Source organism: Phoenix dactylifera, chromosome 9 (genome assembly GCF_051530095.1).
Source record: "Phoenix dactylifera cultivar Ajwa chromosome 9, Ajwa_hap1_PhDact_Kaust_v1.1, whole genome shotgun sequence".
NCBI lineage: Eukaryota > Viridiplantae > Streptophyta > Magnoliopsida > Arecales > Arecaceae > Phoenix > Phoenix dactylifera.
Genome location: NC_143198.1, coordinates 21562451 through 21583499, shown reverse-complemented (window position 1 = coordinate 21583499; position 21049 = coordinate 21562451). Strand labels below are relative to the sequence as shown.

At 44.4% G+C, this 21049-nt stretch overlaps 1 protein-coding gene across 2 annotated transcripts; it reads right to left on the bottom strand.

Moving 5' to 3' along the window:
- Positions 1-5925: 5925 nt before the first annotated feature.
- On the bottom strand, positions 5926-20240 carry LOC120108112 (glutamate receptor 3.5-like). Of its 2 annotated transcripts, XM_039121667.3 has the most exons (7): positions 19954-20240; positions 19352-19823; positions 17350-18695; positions 16945-17222; positions 7907-7938; positions 6917-7323; positions 5926-6828 (listed from the first exon to the last, which is right to left on the bottom strand). In XM_039121667.3, the coding sequence occupies exons 2-7, from the start codon at positions 19701-19703 to the stop codon at positions 6370-6372; spliced, it is 2874 nt and encodes a 957-aa protein (XP_038977595.3). In that variant the 5' UTR covers positions 19704-19823; positions 19954-20240; the 3' UTR covers positions 5926-6369. The 2 variants fall into 2 exon arrangements, with proteins under 2 accessions (XP_038977595.3, XP_088560526.2); XM_088704400.2 differs by lacking the exon at positions 19954-20240 and having other exon boundaries at positions 17350-18794; positions 19352-19528.
- Positions 20241-21049: the final 809 nt, after the last annotated feature.

Genomic DNA, 21049 nt, shown 5'->3' with positions numbered 1-21049 from the left:
CCACGGTCGGGATGCCCCGAGACGTCGGGATGCCCCGATAAGTCGGAAAGACTCGAGACGTCGAGGTGCGGTCTTGATTGACCAGACGAGCTCGGCTCGTTCTCCATCGACTTCCACCGACGAGCTCGGCTCGTTCTCCATCGGCCAACGAGCTCGGCTCGTTCTCCTACCCTGACCACGGTCGGGATGCCCCGAGACGTCGGGATGCCCCGATAAGTCGGGAAGACTCGAGACGTCGAGGTGCGGTCTTGATTGACCAGACGAGCTCGGCTCGTTCTCCATCGACTTCCACCGACGAGCTCGGCTCGTTCTCCATCGGCCAACGAGCTCGGCTCGTTCTCCTACCCTGACCACGGTCGGGATGCCCCGAGACGTCGGGATGCCCCGATACGTCGGGAAGACTTGAGACGTCGAGGTGCGGTCTTGATTGACCAGACGAGCTCGGCTCATTCTCCATCGTTGGATTTCTCTGCCGACGTCCTCAAAGAACGGACCCCGAGCAGAGCGTCTTCAGTCGCCTCGGCGAAAAAACAACCGCGGTACTAGGTACCCATTTATTTAATGTTTTTACATTATCTTACCTATTCTTGGATTTCTCTGCCGACGTCCTCAAAGAACGGACCCCGAGCAGAGCGTCTTCAGTCGCCTCGGCGAAAAAACAACCGCGGTACCAGGTACCCATTTATTTAATGTTTTTACATTATCTTACCTATTCTTGGATTTCTCTGCCGACGTCCTCAAAGAACGGACCCCGAGCAGAGCGTCTTCAGTCGCCTCGGCGAAAAAACAACCGCGGTACTAGGTACCCATTTATTTAATGTTTTTACATTATCTTACCTATTCTTGGATTTCTCTGCCGACGTCCCCAAAGAACGGACCCCGAGCAGAGCGTCTTCAGTCGCCTCGGCGAAAAAACAACCGCGGTACCAGGTACCCATTTATTTAATATTTTTACATTATCTTACCTATTCTTGGATTTCTCTGCCGACGTCCTCAAAGAACGGACCCCGAGCAGAGCGTCTTCAGTCACCTCGGCGAAAAAACAACCGTGGTACCAGGTACCCATTTATTTAATGTTTTTACATTATCTTACCTATTCTTGGATTTCTCTGCCGACGTCCTCAAAGAACGGACCCCGAGCAGAGCGTCTTCAGTCGCCTCGGCGAAAAAACAACCGCGGTACCAGGTACCCATTTATTTAATGTTTTTACATTATCCTACCTATTCTTAGGTTTCTCTCTCGACGTCCTCAAAGAGTGGACCCCGAGCAGAGCGTCTTCAGTCGCTTCGGCGTGAAAATGCTCACGGTACCAGCAAGCTTAGTTTATACTAAGTCTGGTGAATCCCCGTCACGAGCTGACGAGCATTCAACCCATTCGTTGGAAAAGAATCCGGTCCGCCCCGGTAACTCGAGGCTCGGACCCAAAGTTCACTAACTTTACTGAAAAGTTAGTCCTAATAACCGCCCTAGGGCTCGGTCGTATTCTAGACCAGGCTCGGAAAGACTCTTCGAGCCCAAATCCCTTTAGGCATAAGCATTACTGTACCGCTGGCCGAAGGACCGAGCAATGGAGCTCGGCGAGCCGAACCTAAATCCGAACCCTGTGGCGGACGAAGTTGAGGCCATAGAGCCCATATCCTTGGAACCTAAAATGGATCCGAGCAGAGAAACTTCAGTCTACAACAGACGAGTTTCCAAAAACATATATTCATTTCAAAAGAAGGCCCGTAGGCCAAGTACAAAGATTCAGGCTCGGCCCTTACAAGTGTGGGGACCATCCCGACTTAACAAAAAACAACAAAAATTACACTTTAAGACTCGAGTTCGACTACTTCGGCTCCAGCGGTGTCGGGAGCGGCTGGCTCAGCAGTCGGGACCTCTTCAATGGCCTCGGCGGCAGCAGGAGCAGCCTCAGGGGCGACCTCGGCGACTTCAAGGATGGCTTCGGCCGCCTCGGCCAGACCTCCCTGGTCGGCCTCCGGGGTGTCCGCCTCCGCCTCCGGCCTTTCAACCCCTGCTCTCGGTTGAAGCAGGTTCACGTCAAAATCCGGGAGGAGTCGCCGCAGTTGGTTGCGGAAGTCCCGGAAGCCCTGAATCAGCCCGTTCACGCCCTCCTCTGCTAGGAGGTCGTGAAACTCCTCCGACTCCCGGAAGAGCGTCACCGCGTTCTGAGCTTGCTCCCGAGCCTCGAGCTCCCGAGCCTCATGATATGCGGCCTTCCGCTCGAGGGTTCTTATTTCCCGCTCGAGCTCTAAGTGTCGGAGGCGGGCATTCCCCACCTCCTGCTCGCGGGAGGCCAGCACCAGCTCGGCCTCGGCTAGACGAGCCTCTGCGGCGCGCACTTCAGACCTTGTCAGTATATGCGCGCCCTTCTCCTCATCGAGCTCGGCGGTCAGAGCTCGGATTTCTTCCTCAGCTGCTCCCACTCTTGTTTGGAGCACCTGACGCTCGGCCTCGGAGGCCTGGCACCTCGCCTCGGCCTCCTCATATCCACGCTGATACCTCCGGGCCCGCTCCCAGTAGTCCTGGACGACGTGCATCAGCGTTTCTATCTCATGCAAGTGCTGTAAAAGAGACGTAAAAAAAAAACATTAGGCGCTACGAGTAAAAATTTTCACAAATTATACGGACAAAAAAATTAACTTACCCGGACGGCATTGCAGCGGGTAGCGTCCATGAAAGCATTATAGCTCATGGACCGAATCCTGGCCTGGTCGGCCGGGAGCAGCGCGACCCGAAATATTTCGCGCGCCACTCGAGGGTTGTCGAGGGCTGAATCGCCCTCGTATACCGACCAGACGGGTGCAAGGGGCACCCGCTCCCCCGAGCCTAATGGGCCTGGAAGGTCAGCACCGGCTGGCCTGGATGGAGCCGACCCCGAGGCCCCCTGACTGCTCCCCGGCTCGGAGCTAGAAGGCTGGGGTCAGACAAGCGGCTGATCTGACTGCCGCATCGCTGAAGCGGGGCGCGCAAGCGCGAGACCCGCAGGACTCCTCCCCTGGTCGGCAACTGAAGCATCCTGCCGACCAGGGACTTGTGCAGCACCACCGAAGCTCCCCGGGAGCCCGTGCCCCTGGAATTCGCGCCCTCACTCCGACCAGCCTCGGAGTGCGCGGGGCGAGAAGGGCCCGCCTCAGCCACTGCTGTCGCCAGGGCCGCCGAGGTCGCCGAGACCTTTGCCTTTTTCCTCGGCTCGGTGGGCTCGCCCGAGAGCTCGGCCGCCCTCTTCTGGAAGCGGGCGTAGAGGACCTCACTCTTAGTTACCATCTTTGCGATATCTGCAAAGGCAAGCAGGATTAGAACATTAGAACAGTAATAAAACGAAAAAGATACTGTTACTATCCTTACCGTGGGGACGCGCCGAGCTCAAGCCCACGTTCACCAGAGCGTCCTCACTTATGAGGCCGTTCAGTAAAATGCCGTCCCCGAGGCTGCGGATGGTGTCGACGATCTCCTGCTCGCGTGGAGAAAGCTGGGGGGGCTTATTGATAGACCTGAGCTGGGCCGGTCTCCACCTAGGGTCGTACCCCCATGACCGTTCGGAACCTAGGAAGAAGAATTTCTTCTTCCAGTCATGAATAGACGAAGGGGCACCATGAAAAAGTGGCCTACCCGCCCGAAGGGCAATATAGAGCCACTCTCCGTCTTCCGGATTCGACTTTAAAATAAAAAGCCGCCGGAAAACGTTGACAGAGGTCGGAATCCCGTGCAGTAAGCACAGCGACAGGAAACCGATAACTGTCCTCCAGGCGTTCGGAGCAAGTTGTGCCGGAACCAGTTGGTATACCGTCAACAACTCATTCACGAAGCCGTGAAGAGGAAATCGTAGGCCAGCCCAGAGTGATTCTAGATACACTCCGATCCGGCCTACCGGAGGATCGGTTACCCGATCCCCCCGCCTGGCGGGCTCCAAACGGAACCCGTGAAGAGGGAAAAACCACTCTTCGGTCATTTCGACCTCCAGGACGCTCATGGTGGACTCGACTTCGCTTGGGATAGAACCCATTGGAAGAAAAAGGAAGATTAGGAAGAAAAAGGGAGACCTGAGAGAGACGCCGGAGAAAAAAGAACTTCGGACTGTAAAAAGCTGGAAGAAGAAGGCAATAAGAAGAGGACGGAAGGCCAGGGGAGAGTTTATATAGACCTCCCCAACGGCCCGGATCAGCGAGAAAAATGCTGCATCCCGTTTGGATTACGACACGCGTCGGCCCGAAAGACAGAGCGCCGCATTTAACTCAGGTTGACGCTTCGAACACCGAAGCGCCCCATCGGATCGTGCGGCCCCATCATGAGCCCACGACGCGAGGACGCTTCGGAGAAAGCATCCCAATAATGAGATATTTCGAAAAGGAGGAGATGCCGCCTATTAAAGGCACCTCAAAGCACCCGATAATTTAAAACGCGCAATAAATTAAAATTTTCGAAATCCGAAATGACCCAACTAAAGCTACTTCCCGCGCTCAAGCTGGAAGCCAGCTGGAACTCGGAAGTCGGGGGGTAGTGTTGGGGGAAAAACCAAGTCATACCGCCACGGAGGCGCTCGGCCAAAGAGCGCCGACCAGGAAGGCGCTCGGCGAAAGAGCGCCGACCAGGAAGGCGCTCGATTAGAGAGCGCCGACCAGAGGGAAATACCGGCAAGTAGAGGCGCTCGACCAAAGGGCGCCGAACAGAAGGGTGCTCAGCTAAGAGAGCGCCGATCAGAAGAGGCCCAACCAAAGCGCCAAGTAGAGGCGCTCGGTTAGAAGGTGCTCGCCCAAAGGGCGCCGACCAGAAGTACTAGAAGCAACCCCGCCACAGGGCGCCCCGCTGGGCGACCAGCTCGGCTCGGCATCCTTGCCGAGCCGATGCCCTCACCAAATACTCGATCTCCGCCTAACCTTTTAAAGATCAGACGGCTATATACACGACTCCACTACAACTTGCCACCTGCCGCCATCTCTGAGCCGTCAAGGCACAAGATCTCCGCAGGTATTTTGGCACGACCTATCATTAATGCACGAGACCCACTCAAGTCTCCAGAGCACTCAGTCATTTAATGAACACGGCCCAAGACGATCTCCGGATCGCTGAACCATTAAAGCATATGGCTCTCCCTGACCGCCGGTTCACTCGGTAATAAATGCACTTGCCGTCTACGAACCCCAGGCCCACTACGGCCGACGGTTCAACCACTCCAACGGGTCTGGTCATCCACGACAACTCCCTGACTCCGGCCTGATTCGACATTATTCTCCACTATGCCATTAATGGGCCAAATCGTACCCAATTATCACAAAAGAAGACAAATTCCCCTGTCACCTCCCAGGTAACATAATACCCTTCTATAAAAGGAAACCTGGGAGGAAAGAGGAAGGGGACCGGAAGAAAAAAGAAGAAAACAGCACAGACACAATTGAACAAAATATTCTTTTCTTTGCTCTCTCCACATATCTGCCCCCTCTGACTTAAGCATCGGAGGGCCGGCGCCGGAAAGCCCGGCCACCGGCTCTTTTTTGCAGGACAGAACGCACTCTTCTTCGCTCACCCCCTCCACGGAGGACGCAGCCGGCCGGCGCACCGCCGTCCGCCCTCCCGGCAGCGGAGCTCCTCCTCCTCTGGTTTCGCGGCAGCCCCCGGATCCAATTTCCAGCAACAATATACATATACATGCGTGTTTGTAGAGAGTTTTGGTCATTTCGAAGTCCCAATTACCAAATAAGAAAAACCAATACTTAACAAGCAGATAGCAGCACATCACAACTAACACTAAACATATGCAGCTTAAATGGAAGATCATCTTTGATAATAATTATATATTGGAACACAGACAGTTAAGTTTGAATCAGTTCTGTAATTATACAGCATAAAGTTATTGCAGTATAAAGTTATACAGTATAATATACGCACATGCATGAAACCATTTATGCAATGTTGACAGGAACATATTCACAAAATTCTATACATCTTGCAAGCTTTTTCTATTTAAGCAAATGTTGCAATACCTTGGTACACACATAATCTGCATGGTCGTATTGCATTTCAATTGGGAAATGGCCAAATATTTCATGACAGCCAAGTTTATTTCTCTTTGTAATCACTACAAAGCTGTATTCAGAATAACTGAAACTTTGGTTGACGTATATGAGCAATGCAAATTTTAAATCACCAAGTGATCTCTAGTCATAACCTTGCAAAATTTGCAAGAAATTCCTTCTGCTCTACCACGTAATCACGATGAACAGCTAACTAGAAAAGTCTTCAGCATCTCCAGGCTAATTTTGTAGCGGCGCGAAAAGAACCCTTGCTTGGTATATCATGATGTCTATTGATCAGAAACTACAAGTCTACAATCAAGTCCATCCATTGGTCCCAAACAAAAATAAATCCCTCTATGCTGGTGACATGGACTGTCCATCTGAACCCGGACCACTTCGATTCAGGCTATCACTGGGTTTTCTCTTGATAACACTCTTAACTTCTTCTTCCTTCTTGTCAACAAAAGACATCAGACCCCTGAGGCTAGTTAAGCTAGTTAAGCTTGCTGGACGTCTACTACTTCCCTCGGATTCGGGGCATTCAACATCCTCTCGGCTGCTATACTTGCTATACTGACAAAGTATTCTCATAGTGAATACCATGACAGCAGTTAAACATGCCAGGCCGCTAATAAGGAAGAGGCCCCAGAAGCTTCCGAGGCTCAGCCGGTTTGAATCGATTCCTGTATCTTGTGAAGTGCATCCGCTACGTGTTAACCACTTGTCATGGATCCTTTGGAGATCACCACTCTCTGACAGTGTCAGGATGGCCGTTGACAAGTCCACTGCAAGGGGAGAGTCTCTTGGGAAGGCCTGTGGGAAGGATATCAAAATTTTTCAGACCATATGATACATTTGCAAAGAGAAATGCGATGAATGATTATGAACCTTTGATACTTACAAATCCCCATCCATTTTTGGTGAACTCCTGACCTACTGTCTTGAACTTGCAGTAATTGGACAAGAAGATCTCAACATATGGAAGCTCATCTACTATTGCAGAGACGCCCCCATTTTTTGGCCCACGCTCAAGAGCACTTGCAAAATCTTCAGGAGTGTTTAACGGGACCAACCTGGACTCATGTATGTTGAGTTCCTGTGTCAGATAGTTCTTTGCAAATGATCCTACCTGGAAACCAATTGGGTCAGTGCTGGATATCAAGCTGTCAAGACCTTCAATCCTAGAAGAGAGCTGTTGAACCGTGAGGATCGATGTCAAGCTTGCAGTATAGCTTGAATTGATAATTAGCACTACGAACAGCCATATGATCAGCACAAGCCGTCCGAGGGTGCTCACAGTGTTCTCTCCTGAAACAGACCCCACACAACTTTAACATAGGAATTTTGGACTTCCATACTCAAAAGCAAGGTTTGTTGTGCTGAAACCGAGATCCGGACCAGTTGTCCGGCGGCACGGATCGGTACGCCCTCGCACCATTCCGTGCCGGGCCCGTACCGACACAATAGAAGAGGAAGGGGAGAGGTAGAACGGGAGAGAGAACAAGAGAGAGAGAAGGGGGAGGGAGGGAGAGAGAAAGAGGGTGGTGGAGGCTGGCAGAGGGATGGCGAGCTTGCGAAGGAGGCAGGGGAGGGGACCTGACCCAGAGGCGGAGCCCCTCCTCAGCGCGGCTCGCCGGCCTCCACGGCCTTCTCTCTTCCTTCCTCTCCCTCTCCCTCCCTCCCCCGCTCGCTCTCTCTCTCTTTTCCTCTCTTTCCTTCTCCTTCTCCCCCTCCAACAGCTTTTCATTTCGGTTGCCGGAATCGTTCCGGTCCGCCGCCGGTAAGGCTCGCAAATTTATTCTCTCTTTTGAGAGATTTGTGCTAAGGGAGAAAGCAAAACCCTCAGCAACTGAAATCTCAAGATTATGGTATAGTGGTGATGTTTACTTACTGTGAGCAAAAAACATTGTTGAGAAACTAAACCTGCAAAACAAACAAAGCTGAATGAATTCTTCAGTATTCAAAGCAAAAAAGTAGAAAAAAAATAAAGAGACAAATACATATAAGAGAAATTGAATCATGATAGACCTACGAAATTAAAACGTGAAAGAAGGCATATCAAATGGAATAAGATGATAAGTTTTTTTTTTCAGGTAACAAATTTATAGTTTTCAATCCAAGTCAAATCCATCAGATATGTTAACCACCATTATTTGATAATGCAGTCAAATCATAAAGTATCCAACCAGAATTTTGGATTGAGACTGAACAGAGTAACATCCAGATTACAAACAAATAGACAGATTGATTTAAGCCATCTACATCTAGACAAACTCCAGCATGATTTTGAAACCAACTGAAAAGAGAAAAGTTCAAATAAGTCCCAAATTCATAAAAAAACATGTCATCACCACTGTTAGTAGTACATAAACACTCAGCTTTGATTATGAAGAAACACTAATCACAAATCCTCAGCAAGTAACAGCCCAACCATTACATCTAAAAGATAAACCAGGACTGCTATCCTAGCAATTATTGCATAATATTTGATTGTTTAAATTTGTGAGGTTTCAAACATTGATTTACATCTGATCACCATTCTTGATATCAGAGAAGACTAAGAAAACACATAACTGCACATTTTTGCAGGGATATAGAAGGGATTACACTCCAAAATTGCAATAACCATTTTTGATTGATTTGAAAAATTAAAGAGTATTTTTATTCTAATTAAATTTCACCACAGATCATACATGGCATTTTCCTTCAGCCAATTGAATGCAGCCTTCCTTGTGCTTAGAAGAAAAACATAAAAGATGTTCGCCAGAGTTATGTGATTATCACTCTAAAAGAACTTCTAACTACTGAAATTATAGCTTGAGGCTTTATAAAATGGTTCAATGCATGGTACGCGTACCGGCCCGAATCAGACAGTGCAGGGCATACCATACCATACCGGTTAAGTACCAATACCCGATGTTAGATGTATGCCCTAGAAGCCAATCTGGCTGACACATTGTTAATTCTAGGAACATAATTTTGTACTTGACTATTTATTATTGAATAAATGAAATGCATCTTTTTCATTCATATTGTTATTGTGTCTATGAATCGTCCAAGGAATTAATAAGATGACGATGTATATTCTCAAGAGTTGAGAATTTGAGCCATATATCATTAGTGATTAATTTCTAAACGCTCAAGATCGATGGATCATCACGAGGACGGTGATCGATCCGATGAGATCAGTGCACACATTACTTTCCCTATGGATGGACGAGACTCGAGTCCACGGTGTGGAGACACTGAAGTAATAGTGCAGGTGCTTGTTAGAGAACAAGGGTACTGAGCGTCACCAAGACAAGAAATCACTTGGATGTCTATCCACTCGTCAGTGACTTGCTTAATGTTGCAATAGTGTGACTGGTCCTTTGACCTGCGGTGCTTCGGCCACTCACAGTAAGGTTATTGTAGTTTGACTGCACACATGCATGGTCTCTAGCCATATGAGTCTATGCAGTGTAGATTGGCTGTAGTAGGTTTCCTGTAGTAGGGTATGCACCTATAAGGAATCTATCGACCTTGATAGATAAAGAGAGATCCTATGTGATTTATAAGACTGAGTTCGTAAGACCTCGGCCGGGGCAGTATGCACAGTGGAGAAAGAGTTTTCCACTCTCGAACTTAAGTCGAATAAATCTTGACATATGACAGGCGATGGGGTTTGACGAGTTGTCCATGACCTCCGTCCTGTAGGGATCCACGATAGTAGGACTGTATCACATGATAACTGCACCTAGAGGTTCATCATTCTATTCTACTGGGTAGCCACTACATGCTGCTAGGTGTCACTGGTGGATGGTGGGACTCATAGGGATTATCTCGATGATCGATAAACCCTAATGAGTAGAGTTGGAAACGTTCCAATCTATTGAAAGGAGTTTTTAATGATATTGTGATAGAGATCACAATATATCTCACTACCAGTCAGAGTAGAACCTATGGGGTCACACACACTAGAGGTATTGACCGATCCGATGGTTGAATCGTGATTAGGAATCACAAGTAATCAATTCGATTGATAATAAGTTGAAGAAGGAACAGAGGGAAATAATTAATTGGACTTCAAACAAGAATCCTTCTTGGACTGGGATTCCTACTTGGACTGGAAATCCTATTTGGAGTAGGACTAGGATTCCTACTTGGAGTAGGATTCCTACAATCCTAATTAGATTAGGAGTTTTGAATTAAATTTGGATTCCTACTTGGAGTAGGATTTCTAGAGTCCTAATCGGATTAGGACTTCGAATTCAAATAAGAGTCCTAATTGGACTAGGACTAAAATTAAATAAGTCCTAATTGGATTAGGGTTTCTTAAGTCCTAATTAATTATTAATCTAATGAATCAACATGACTCCTAATTGGATTAGGATTGAAGGGTTCAATTGAGTCATGGTTCATTCAAGTTCTAATTGGATTAGGACTAGTATAGATTGAACCCAATTGATTCATGATTTGACTTAAGCCTAATTGGATTAGGACTAAGCCACAAGAGGGACACCTAATCCTCCTTGGAGGAGGATTAGGTTAACCAAATAAGAGGGGCATGAGCCCCTCTCCTTTTCTTGGTGTGGCATGAAGAGAGGGGGCCGGCGCCCCCTCTTAGGAAGTTAGTCTAGGGCTCCTAAATTGTAGGAGCCCTAGATGGCTTTAAAAGGGGAGCAAGGGCCGGCGCCCTAAGGAATGTGATCTCCCTCTCCTTGCAGCCGTGGCCTCCCTCTCCCCCTTCTCCATCTTCAGCCGCAAGCAAGGGAAAGCAAAGGAAGATTGTTTGGTGGCCTCTTCCTCCTCCCTTCTTCCTTCCAACGCAGGGAAAAGAAAGAAGGCTGCAGGGGCTTTGATCTTCTTCCTCTCTTCATCCTTCTTCTTCCTCCTCCCAAGCACAATCAAGGGTTGATTAAAAGGGAGGACATCAGCCATCAAAAGTTATCTCTGCAAGGGAGCTAGCACCCCGGGGAGATAGAAAGCTTGGATCGGTTCCTGCTTCGTGTGGATACCCGTAGAGGCCGGGCACTTGAACGGCTTCAAGCGAATCTTCATCCAAAACCACGATCATCAGTTTGCGGTGATCATCTACCCGCATAAGGTGAAGATCTGATCTTCTAATGTTTTAAAAACTTTTTAATCCTTATCTATCTACGAACGGTTTTAAACAACGTTCATGCGATGAACGGTTGATCCCGCGCATGCCTCTTCCGCTGCATCTGAAATTTTTTGAAATTTTTCTGCGGCATGGGCGGGTTCCTAACACCCGATACAGATGGCGTACCGATACTCGGTACAACAAAAAAACTCCATACCGTACCATTCTGACATTGTGTTAGTGTGGCACCAGTATGGGGTCCGGTACCGAGACGGCGAACTATGGTTCAACGCAAGGTTTAAAAATCCAATTTCGATTTCAGTTTTGGTCCCTTAAGCGGAGTTTTAGTTTTGGCAATGTTTACACCACATCTAGACCAAAACCTATAATTCAAAGACTGATCAACAATAAGTTTTAGAAGGTTATTTAGTATAGACCGAGTAATAGCAAGTCTTCCAAAGGGACATCTTGGGCAAGCTGAATAGAAGGTTTTGGAAGGATGTCAACCTTCAAGTATTAAGGTGTAGACTGAGAATCTTAGGATGAAATACTTGTCCCGAAGTCGTATGTATCCACCAGGCCAAGTTGCGCAGTCTCCTACCAAGTGTCAGAGCAGGCTGAAACACCAAGATTTAAAGCCCAAATACTAAAATTTCAGTCCGAAACACCAAGATTTTTGGCAGAAAAACTAAGGTTCGTGACTGAAACATCAAGATTTCTGGCTGAAACACCAAGGTTTCTAGCTGAAACACCAGGTTTCGAGCTGAAACATCAAGATTTTTAATAAATACACAAAAGAAGATTTTGGCTGAAACACCAAGATTTCTGACCAAAATAATAAGATTTTTGGTTGAAACACTAAGATTTCTGACCGAAATAATATTTTTGGCCGGAATACCAAAGGCGTAGGTCGCAATACCAAGGATGCAGGCCGAGTGACGTAAACTGAGAGAACAAAAGCTATCGACTTAGGAGGAAGTCTTAGTAGAGTAGAATCCAAGGATGGTGGTTGGCCAGCAGTTACCACTACCTATGCATGGAAGGAGTGGTCGAACTACATATCATGTAAAGCAATTTTGGCCTATGTGCCACACAATAGCAAGGATAAGCCACAGTGAGTATTAATACCCATCGACCACTATTTAGCACGTGAGTGGAGTGGCGGTAGTACCTATCTTAGCAATAATGGCCCATATGGCACACAATGGCATAGACAAGTACAAGGTAGTTAATGAGGGTCATTTATAAATATTATATTGTAATGCTAAAAGAAAGATTTTTCAACTAAGAACACATCAATGAGACTTAATTTATGTTTATTATCTTTGCATTAGTTTTACATTATCTCGCACTTTATTGACCAGTACCAGTAGAACTCTACCTTAAAAGTAGGAATATACTCAAACTGTATTTCAGGAGACATCCTAATCTAATCCATATTTTGAACGACAGTGTGACGTTGGCGAAAGTCCTTAAAGGTTAAGGCACATGGACCTATGCTACTCTCGTATCCTCCTCTCGATTAACCTCTTTCTGGCTTTTCGAATGTCGGTGTAATACCCGCACAGCTATCTAACCTTTGCCTCGAGGAGTTGTGAAACAAGCTTTTTAGTATGCCCATCCCTAGGCGGCAAGAAAAGCCTTGTGCCAAGTAGGCAGTTTCGATGGTTTCTACTGTTCCACACCGAGTTTTAGGTTTCCGTCAAAAAGTTAGAAAAATCTTAGAAAAAAAGTTATGAAAATAATACGAGGTAAAGTTATTTCATATTATTTATTATATTTTGAATTATTTAGGATTATAATTTGTGTACTTTGGGTAGATCTAGGTTACCTGTAAACTATATTTAAACTTGATACGTTACAACAAAATTTCTACCCCACAATAAGATATATTGTGTTTTTACCACACTTCACATAGCTTTGCTAAATTACCTACACTTCTCTTTACTTTTAATAAATTCCCCATATTTACTCCTTTTTTTATTAAACTAAACTTTTCCCTCTATGTATTTCATTCTATTCCAATTTTTAATAGCTTAGTTAAGCAAGAACAAATCCATCTACATCGATTTTAATTCTATTTCCAATTTTAATAACTCACTAAGAAAAAAAAGTGATCTACGCATTTCAACCTACCCATTTTTAGTAGCCTATCTAAGCAAGAAAAATAATATATATATATAAAAGCATGTTTCATTCTATTTCACTTGAATAACCCATCTAAGCAAAAAAGAAACCCATACAAATAAGAACAAATTTTATTTCAATATTTCAATATGCAGCTTACCCATCATAATAACAAAACTTCAATACAAATAACACAAATTTGATATTTAAAGCCTTAGAAAAACATGGTTCAACAGTACCTAGTCAATTTTAGAAAATACTAACAACATTAACTTATTAAACAAAAAAAGAAAAATAATAGTTTTGGTTGGTTTCAGATAAAACTACAAAAACCAAGTCAAAACTGACCGGTACTAGCTGAAACTGGACCAAACTGAAATCTTCGGTCAACTTTGGATTGGTTTTGGTTGAAACATCAAACCTTGGTTTAGCCCCACTTGCTAGGAGTTCTGCCAATTACCTTCATTATTTTCTATTCCTAGCATGATTATTTGTTCAGCGTTGTGCAAATTCTTGAGCCACTATTTAAGCTTGCTGATGGGCTTCCATTATATCCAACATTACGAAGTCATCATGATGATGTCAACAATGCTAATGCCTTTATGTACTTGTGACTCCTAATCTTAGAATATAAGCATTCTATTAACTCATATTGTAGCCGAGCACTCAAGCCACCATCTATCCAATCATGTTCATGCAATGGCTGCTACATTACGTTCTTTGCTTTCTACATTTTTTATAACAAATATTTTATCTATCACTAAGGTATGCCGTCTCGGTATCGGGCTCCGTACCGGTGCCACACTATCACTGTGTCGTTATGGTATGGTATGGTATAGAGCCGGTTCAGCGTACCAAGTGTCGGTACGCCTCCTCTACCATGTACCGGTACCGAATCGGTACAGCACAGTACGCCCCACATTGCCCAATTCAGTATGGTACAACAAACCTTGCTTATCACCAATCAGTCCATTTATGTTGTGGCAAATTCTGCATAAGATCCAAACTGGTCTCTTTATCTTTATTCCCTGATTTAAAATGAGATATTACAACAGCAGCCCACTGGCCATCACATTGACTTCCACAACGTGAGAGATAAGGTCTAAAACCCATAAATTGACTCAAACACAAGCACCACCATTAACAGACTTTGCTGCCTTCTAACTGCTCTTCATCCACACCATCAACTTTGTTAAGGCGTGATACACATTGTCGATACCTTCTCCTACAGCTTAAATTTTTGGGGTCTAGTGACAAGTTAACATGGTATCAAAGCTGAAGGTCATGGGTTTAAATCTTATTTACTCAAGTTATTCTTAACTCATTATCTTGAGTAGTTATGCAAATTATGCAACGTCATGCTGAAATTTGTGCAAGTTGGTGTAGCGACAAAGCATTTCTGTGTGTGTATCAATAGGATTGCCAACCCACAAGAGAGAATAAAATAAGCAATAAACTAGGCACACAAATTTTACATGGAAGGATCTCAGGAGGGAAAACCTAAGAGGCAGTAAGATCAATCCACTAAGCAATGAGTAGTTACAAATTCACCACTCAGGCCACTTAATCCTATCCTGAGGCTCACTGCTTGTATACACAACACATGCCAGTATCACCTAACCATAAAAGTACCAGGGAGGATCACAAGCGAAAATATGTAGAGATCAGAAACAATACCGAGCAGGTGGATGCGACAGAACGTGCCAAATCTTGAACTGATCCTGCATGTCAATATCTGGAGCTGACAACAAATCACTCGAGGAGAGTTTTTTCTCTCTCTTCTCTTTTCTTCCCACTTTTCTCTCCTCTCTCATGTGTGTTGCAGTTGTGCTCTCCACCATGGCCACAACAGTGCTTTAGTGTTTTATTTTGATAACCACACCCATCACACCACTCTCTCTCTCTCTCTCTCTCTCTCTCCACTCACTTTAGGAAAGGAGAAAGGCATGGATCAAAACTAGACTAGGATAGGGGTCCACATGAGGCTGGACCCTACCCCAACAGGTAAAAGCTCAATATATATTGTCAGTCCCTTTCCTTGATGGTTTAAGGTTTTAAGGTTTAGTGGTAAGTTAACATGGAACCAGAGTTGGAGGCCATGAGTTCAAATCCCATTTACTTGGGTCATTCTAAACTCGTTATCTTGAGTTGCATTTGTGCTTTCACATGCATGGTCTGGGTCATGGTCTGCCGTACCGGTCCGTACTAGCCGAAATGGACCAGTACGTACCAGTCCGGCCTGGGACCGGTATCGGATCAGCGTGAAATCCAGTACTAGTAGCTTATCGTTGGAGAACCAGTATGGAACTCGTACGGACCGGTACGGACCGGTACGGGACCGGTACGGGAACGGCATGGGACCGGTATGGGACCGGCATGGGACCGGTACGTACCAATTCGGGCCACCACCGGTACGCCGACCGGTACCAGTACGGCGGACCTTGGTCTGGGTTCCACGTGAGTGGGCGTTTCTAGGCCTAGCATACATTGTTGACACCTTCTAGTGGTAAGTTAACAACTTAGTCTATGCTATAGTCCACCAATGCTTCACAATTCACTATCTAAGAATGAAAAATGGAATGAGCTCACTGTTTGTGGCACTTGGAAGGCTTGAAGCCAACAACAAAAACCAAGACAAGTAAGCTCTACCAGAACTCCATGGTGGGATTGGGGACGGATGGATGAAGCCAAAATATAACCGCTCAAGGTCACAAATTGTCTACCTTTGAAAGGCCTTCGCTATTGGAGCTCACTTTGTTCCCTCAGTCAACAAAAAGAGAGTTTCGCTTGTCGCTCTTTGCAATTAAAGATTGGATATCACAGAAATATTGCTTTTTTTTCCTAACAAATTTTGTTGACAAGAATCAGTTCCACCTTGAGTTAGGAGAAAGTTTTCTCCTTTTATCTTTCTTCTTCTTTGGGAGGGGGCACGTGGTTGAGAAAATAAATTATAAGCATAGCACCTACAGTATCATATCTATATTACACAAAATGTATGTCTTGTATATTATTGTTGCATATCTCTTCGATCCTTGATGTGGATAGGTAGCTTTGTTTATAACACTGTATATGAATTGTATGTATACAATATGAATCAAGGTTCACCATCTCGATACCGGACCCCGTACCGGTGCCACATTAGCACAGTGTCAGTACGGTACGGTATGGAGTTTTTTTGGTGTATCAAGTATCGGTATGCCACCCATACTGGGTACTGGTACCGAACCGGTACGGTACGCCCCGTACCGCCCAGTTCAGGCCGGTACGGCATACCATGATTTGAATACACATGCATCCTAGAGTGTTATATGCTCATTTGGATGCAGGTTCTATAGGTGTATATAATGATTTCTTTCTCTAAGGAGATAGTAGCACTCATTCCAGCACTTGCACTCATATTTGATAAAATGTGTTGAAAAGAAAACGACCTAAACTACTGTAAATTCATAAACAATCATTTCGTGGATTCAACTTAATTGATGGAGATTGTGTTGTCCCCTATAAATTATTACTCCTGTATAAACAGTAGAGAAGAGAAATTGCAGTAGAATATATCTTTAATATTTGCAATAATTGGTTGCCACCAAGTCATATCAAGCTTTTTTTCTTGTTTTACCAATTCATATCAAAACATGTGGTTTAGCAGCTTTCAATCGAAAAATTGACTGTTTGTATATGTTTTATCCATAAAAAGAACATAAGTAGTCAAGGATACTGACCAGAATATTGTCATAAGTTGGTTCCTTGGAGATCCACGAAACTCAGGATTTGTGCGATGCTCAAGAATCCAAACAACTGCTCCAACGAAAAGAAAGAAAACCCCTGTGACACACCACATCGGTACAGTGAATGGTTTTAGGAAAGCCCAAGCACTTGAGTTAATCTCTTTGACAGGTGCAACGATTACGAGGCCTGATTCAATGTATGGCTGTGTAAAATCTACAATCCTTGTTCTGTTTGTCACAATAGAAATGTCCCCTACAGCTGCATCAAAGTACTAAAGAAGAAAGCTTGTAGGTTAAGACGCTTATAGAACATAAAACATACAAATTCAAGTAAAATAGATCCATAAACTATGTACAGTTAAATCTAAAATGCAATTCTGTTACTGAAGCAATACGCACATTATCAGCAACCTTCTCCACAAGGTCGTTGTAGCTCGGATTCTTATAACCATCTCCAAATAGAATGAATGAGAATGGAACTGGATATGGCAACAAACTAACTGCAGCTTTAAACACATCAATACAGTACCCCTTTACATTATCAGGACCACTATCTTTCGATAAAAATTCTTTAAAACTTGTTCTGTATGGGACTCCTATCCTCAGAGGCTTCCCATTGTCTGGAAACACCCAACCACGAGGCTTTGTTGTGGTTTCACCAGGCCAAATGACACTATAAAGCTGTTGGCTAGTGTTGGAAGCATTTTGTGGCTTTCCATACAAAGTTTCAGGAGCAACGACCGAGAGACCAGAATAATTAGACCAGTATCCTATCCTCCGGACACCTGTCCCTCCAATGTTAAGGATATCATAGGTTGGATGTATTAGGTTCCTATCTGAACTAAACTGAACTTGACCAGTCAGGCCTGTAAAATTTGTAAGCAGCAATTTCTCAAGTAACTCATCACCTCCATCAAAGTATCGGAGTGCAGTTAAATGCAGTGTACTTCCATTTGCGTCATGCAACCGAGGATCATTAGAGAAAGAAATTGTCTGTCCTTCATTCAGGAACTGGTCAATGGCATGGGCGGCCAACAATACCGAATCATATGCAAACAACCCATAAGTGTTTAAGCTTGAGGTAGCATTCCCTTTCTGAAGCATATTATTCCATCTGGACATAAATGCTCGTTTGAGATTAGAATCTGGGGTATGATGGCGGAGAACAATGACCCCTTGTATGAAGACCATTATGTCAGGATAGGAAGGTTTCGATGAATCCAAAACAGAAGCAAGCCAATCTGTTGCTATCCACACATAACCATTAGCCATCATCCCAAGATCTTTTGCAATAGAAAAAACATCAAGCCCCGAGTCGGGGTTCACATGAACAACAAAAACGCGAGATTCCATCAGGTTCACTTGTACCAACAACTGACTAATTACACTTCTATCAGCATTAGGAGGGAAGGCAGCTTTGTATGCGATCTTAGAGCGTTTCATTGCGAGGGCATCACCTAAAGCAGTGATCCCACCTCTCCCATAATCATCATCTACAAAGATGGCAACGACCTCTCTCCATCCATAATATCCAATCATGTCAGCTATTGCATTCATTTGGAAATAGTCGTTCTGAATTGTGCGTAGGAAAAATGGATATTGCTGAGAAGCGAGAGTGGGGTCAGTTGCTGCAAATGAAAGAAGAGGAACATGGAGTTCATTAACAACATGAGAGATGACATGGGCAATTCCAGAGGATTGTGGACCTATTATGGCAACCACATCATTCTCCATCAGCTGCAAGGCTGCACAAACCACGAGCTTTCCTCATCAAACATATCCAAGACTTTGGTCATCACAAATTGTCATAAAAGGAGAAGGCAGTCCAATAACATTAGATCACCCTATGTTTGCACAAAATTACAGGCCGTAACTAGTCAATCCTTGTATTTGTAAAGATATGAGCATGTCCCTATTCATCATAACGAAAGAGAGAAGTAGGAACTAAAAAAAAACACTACATACCATAATATACTTCATCAAACTGAACAAGAAATAAACAAAGAAATTGTAAATTACAACAGAGTAACATTATAATAATTGGACATGAAAAGAACAACAGTTCATGATGACCACACTTCCCATATTAAATATGCATCTACACCATAGCTTAAAGATTTAAAGTTCGACATCCTCAAGAAACAACACTGCACAGATGGAGACTCAATTAAAAATATTCAATGCAATAACACATAACTAAATTTAGAATCCTAGTAAAAACTAAAAAGAATGCAGATAGCAGGAGACTCATGAAATCCTATGGTCATAACTTGAATAACTGCCATAAAGCACTCTAAACAAAATATTTAAATTTCCAAAAAAGGTCACTACCGAGAAGTTCCTAATAGCAAAACAATGGTAACAGTTAAAACTATATCACCAAATAATTATATCATCATACCTTCCATAATTCCAAGAAACCCACTGCAATTCGTGTCCTGTGCAATCACGTTCAACCTCGTCCCAGCCAGAAGGTTCGGGTTGCTATTCACATCCTGGACCGCGAGCTGAATCGCCAGCTTCGCCGCCCTCCCAATAATAGAATTGAAGGTGAGAAGAGCCCCTATGTTGACCACACTCGGCTTCGAGGGCACGCCGGTGCCGTTCCGGCCGGCGGCCGCAGCCCCAATCAGAAGAACGGAGAGACACAAAGCCAGAAGGGAAACTGAGCCCATCTTTGAGAAAAGAACAGACCCAAGTTTCCCACCAGTATTCCGGCAAAGGGGAGAGTGGTGGTTTTTTTTGCTATTCATGGATAAATTGACATGGTTTGCAGACTTATGGAACAACCAAAATTTCAGACCACCATGGGGCAAAGAAGAGGGATAACAAGACTTCCCAGATTCCACTCTACTGAGACAACCCACTACCTGCTGTATAAATTAAAAAGACTGGAATAAGTTTGGATGTGATTAGAATAGGACGGTACTAGATTTGGAGACGAAATACTTGGAAATCTAGAGCTGGTTAGAATAAACAAACGCATAGATAGAACAAAGATACCAGATTGACATGGTTTGTAGACTTATGGAACGACCAAGATTTCAGACCACCATGGGGCAAAGAAGAGGGATAGCAAGACTTCCCAGATTCCACTCTACTGAGACAACACACTACCTGCTGTATAAATTAAGAAGACTGGAATAAGTTTGGATGTGATTAGAATAGGATGGCACTGGATTTGGGGACAAAATACTTGGAAATCTAGAGCTAGTTGGAATAAACAAACGCATAGATAGAACCAGAGATACCAGGAGAACCCAGAGGCAATATATCGACTATGGTTGGTTAAAAGGAGTGGGCATGGGATGGGAGACATATAAAGACAATGGCAGGAGCTTTGAGTGCGTGCGTGGGGAGGAACAGTTCGCACCGTGTGCTGATGAAAGGAATGACTTGTCTCGCTACCCATTGATGTTGAGGTCCACGGCCGTCAAAGAATCTCTTCTTTTCCTATAGGTTTCGGAGAAAGGCATATGATTGTTCCATGCAAAATCCTCATTTACCTTCCAATGTCTCATGCTTTATTTTGGAATATATATGCATTGATAGCCTGTAAAAAGCTTGGGACATTAACTTTTGTCCCTGATAAATGTAAGGCTTCAAATTGATTACCGAATCTACCTTCCTATGGATTTTTGTAGCCTATTCTTTTTAGTTATTATGGTGCAAGCATGTCTAAGCAAATCAATCTAAAACAATAATTTCAGCAATAACTTTAGTAGTTATGACATTGTTATCTAAAACCATAATCCATAGTGTCCAAATTTCAGCAACTGGTATATCGCAAAACTGCAATTTTTTTGACATAATTCTGAGTTTTTGACATGATAAGTGCTATAAATTGGAATATGTTGTACGTTGCAACTTTAACATCATATCTTAGTGTAGGAACTCGTTGCAGGCGACCATAGTAATTATTGGTACACCATATTACTTGTTCTAGCATAGGGTAAAAACTACATCAGAAATTTGGCATTTTATCATACTTGGAGTAAGCTGGAAATTATAGTAATTATTATTTATTTGGTATTGACATCATTAATACAAGGCTATATGTATGGTTCTCCGTCTCGATGCCGGACTCCATATTAGTATC

Excerpts from the sequence above, each read along its gene's own strand:
- LOC120108112 (XM_039121667.3), bottom strand. The coding sequence starts at position 19,703 with ATGAATAGCAAAAAAAACCACCACTCTCCCCTTTGCCGGAATACTGGT. Across the intron at positions 18,696-19,351 it reads GTTTCTTGGAATTATGGAAG|CCTTGCAGCTGATGGAGAAT; the intron begins GTATGATGATAT and ends TGGTTTGTGCAG. Across the intron at positions 17,223-17,349 it reads TGGAGAAGGTTGCTGATAAT|TACTTTGATGCAGCTGTAGG; the intron begins GTGCGTATTGCT and ends TTTCTTCTTTAG.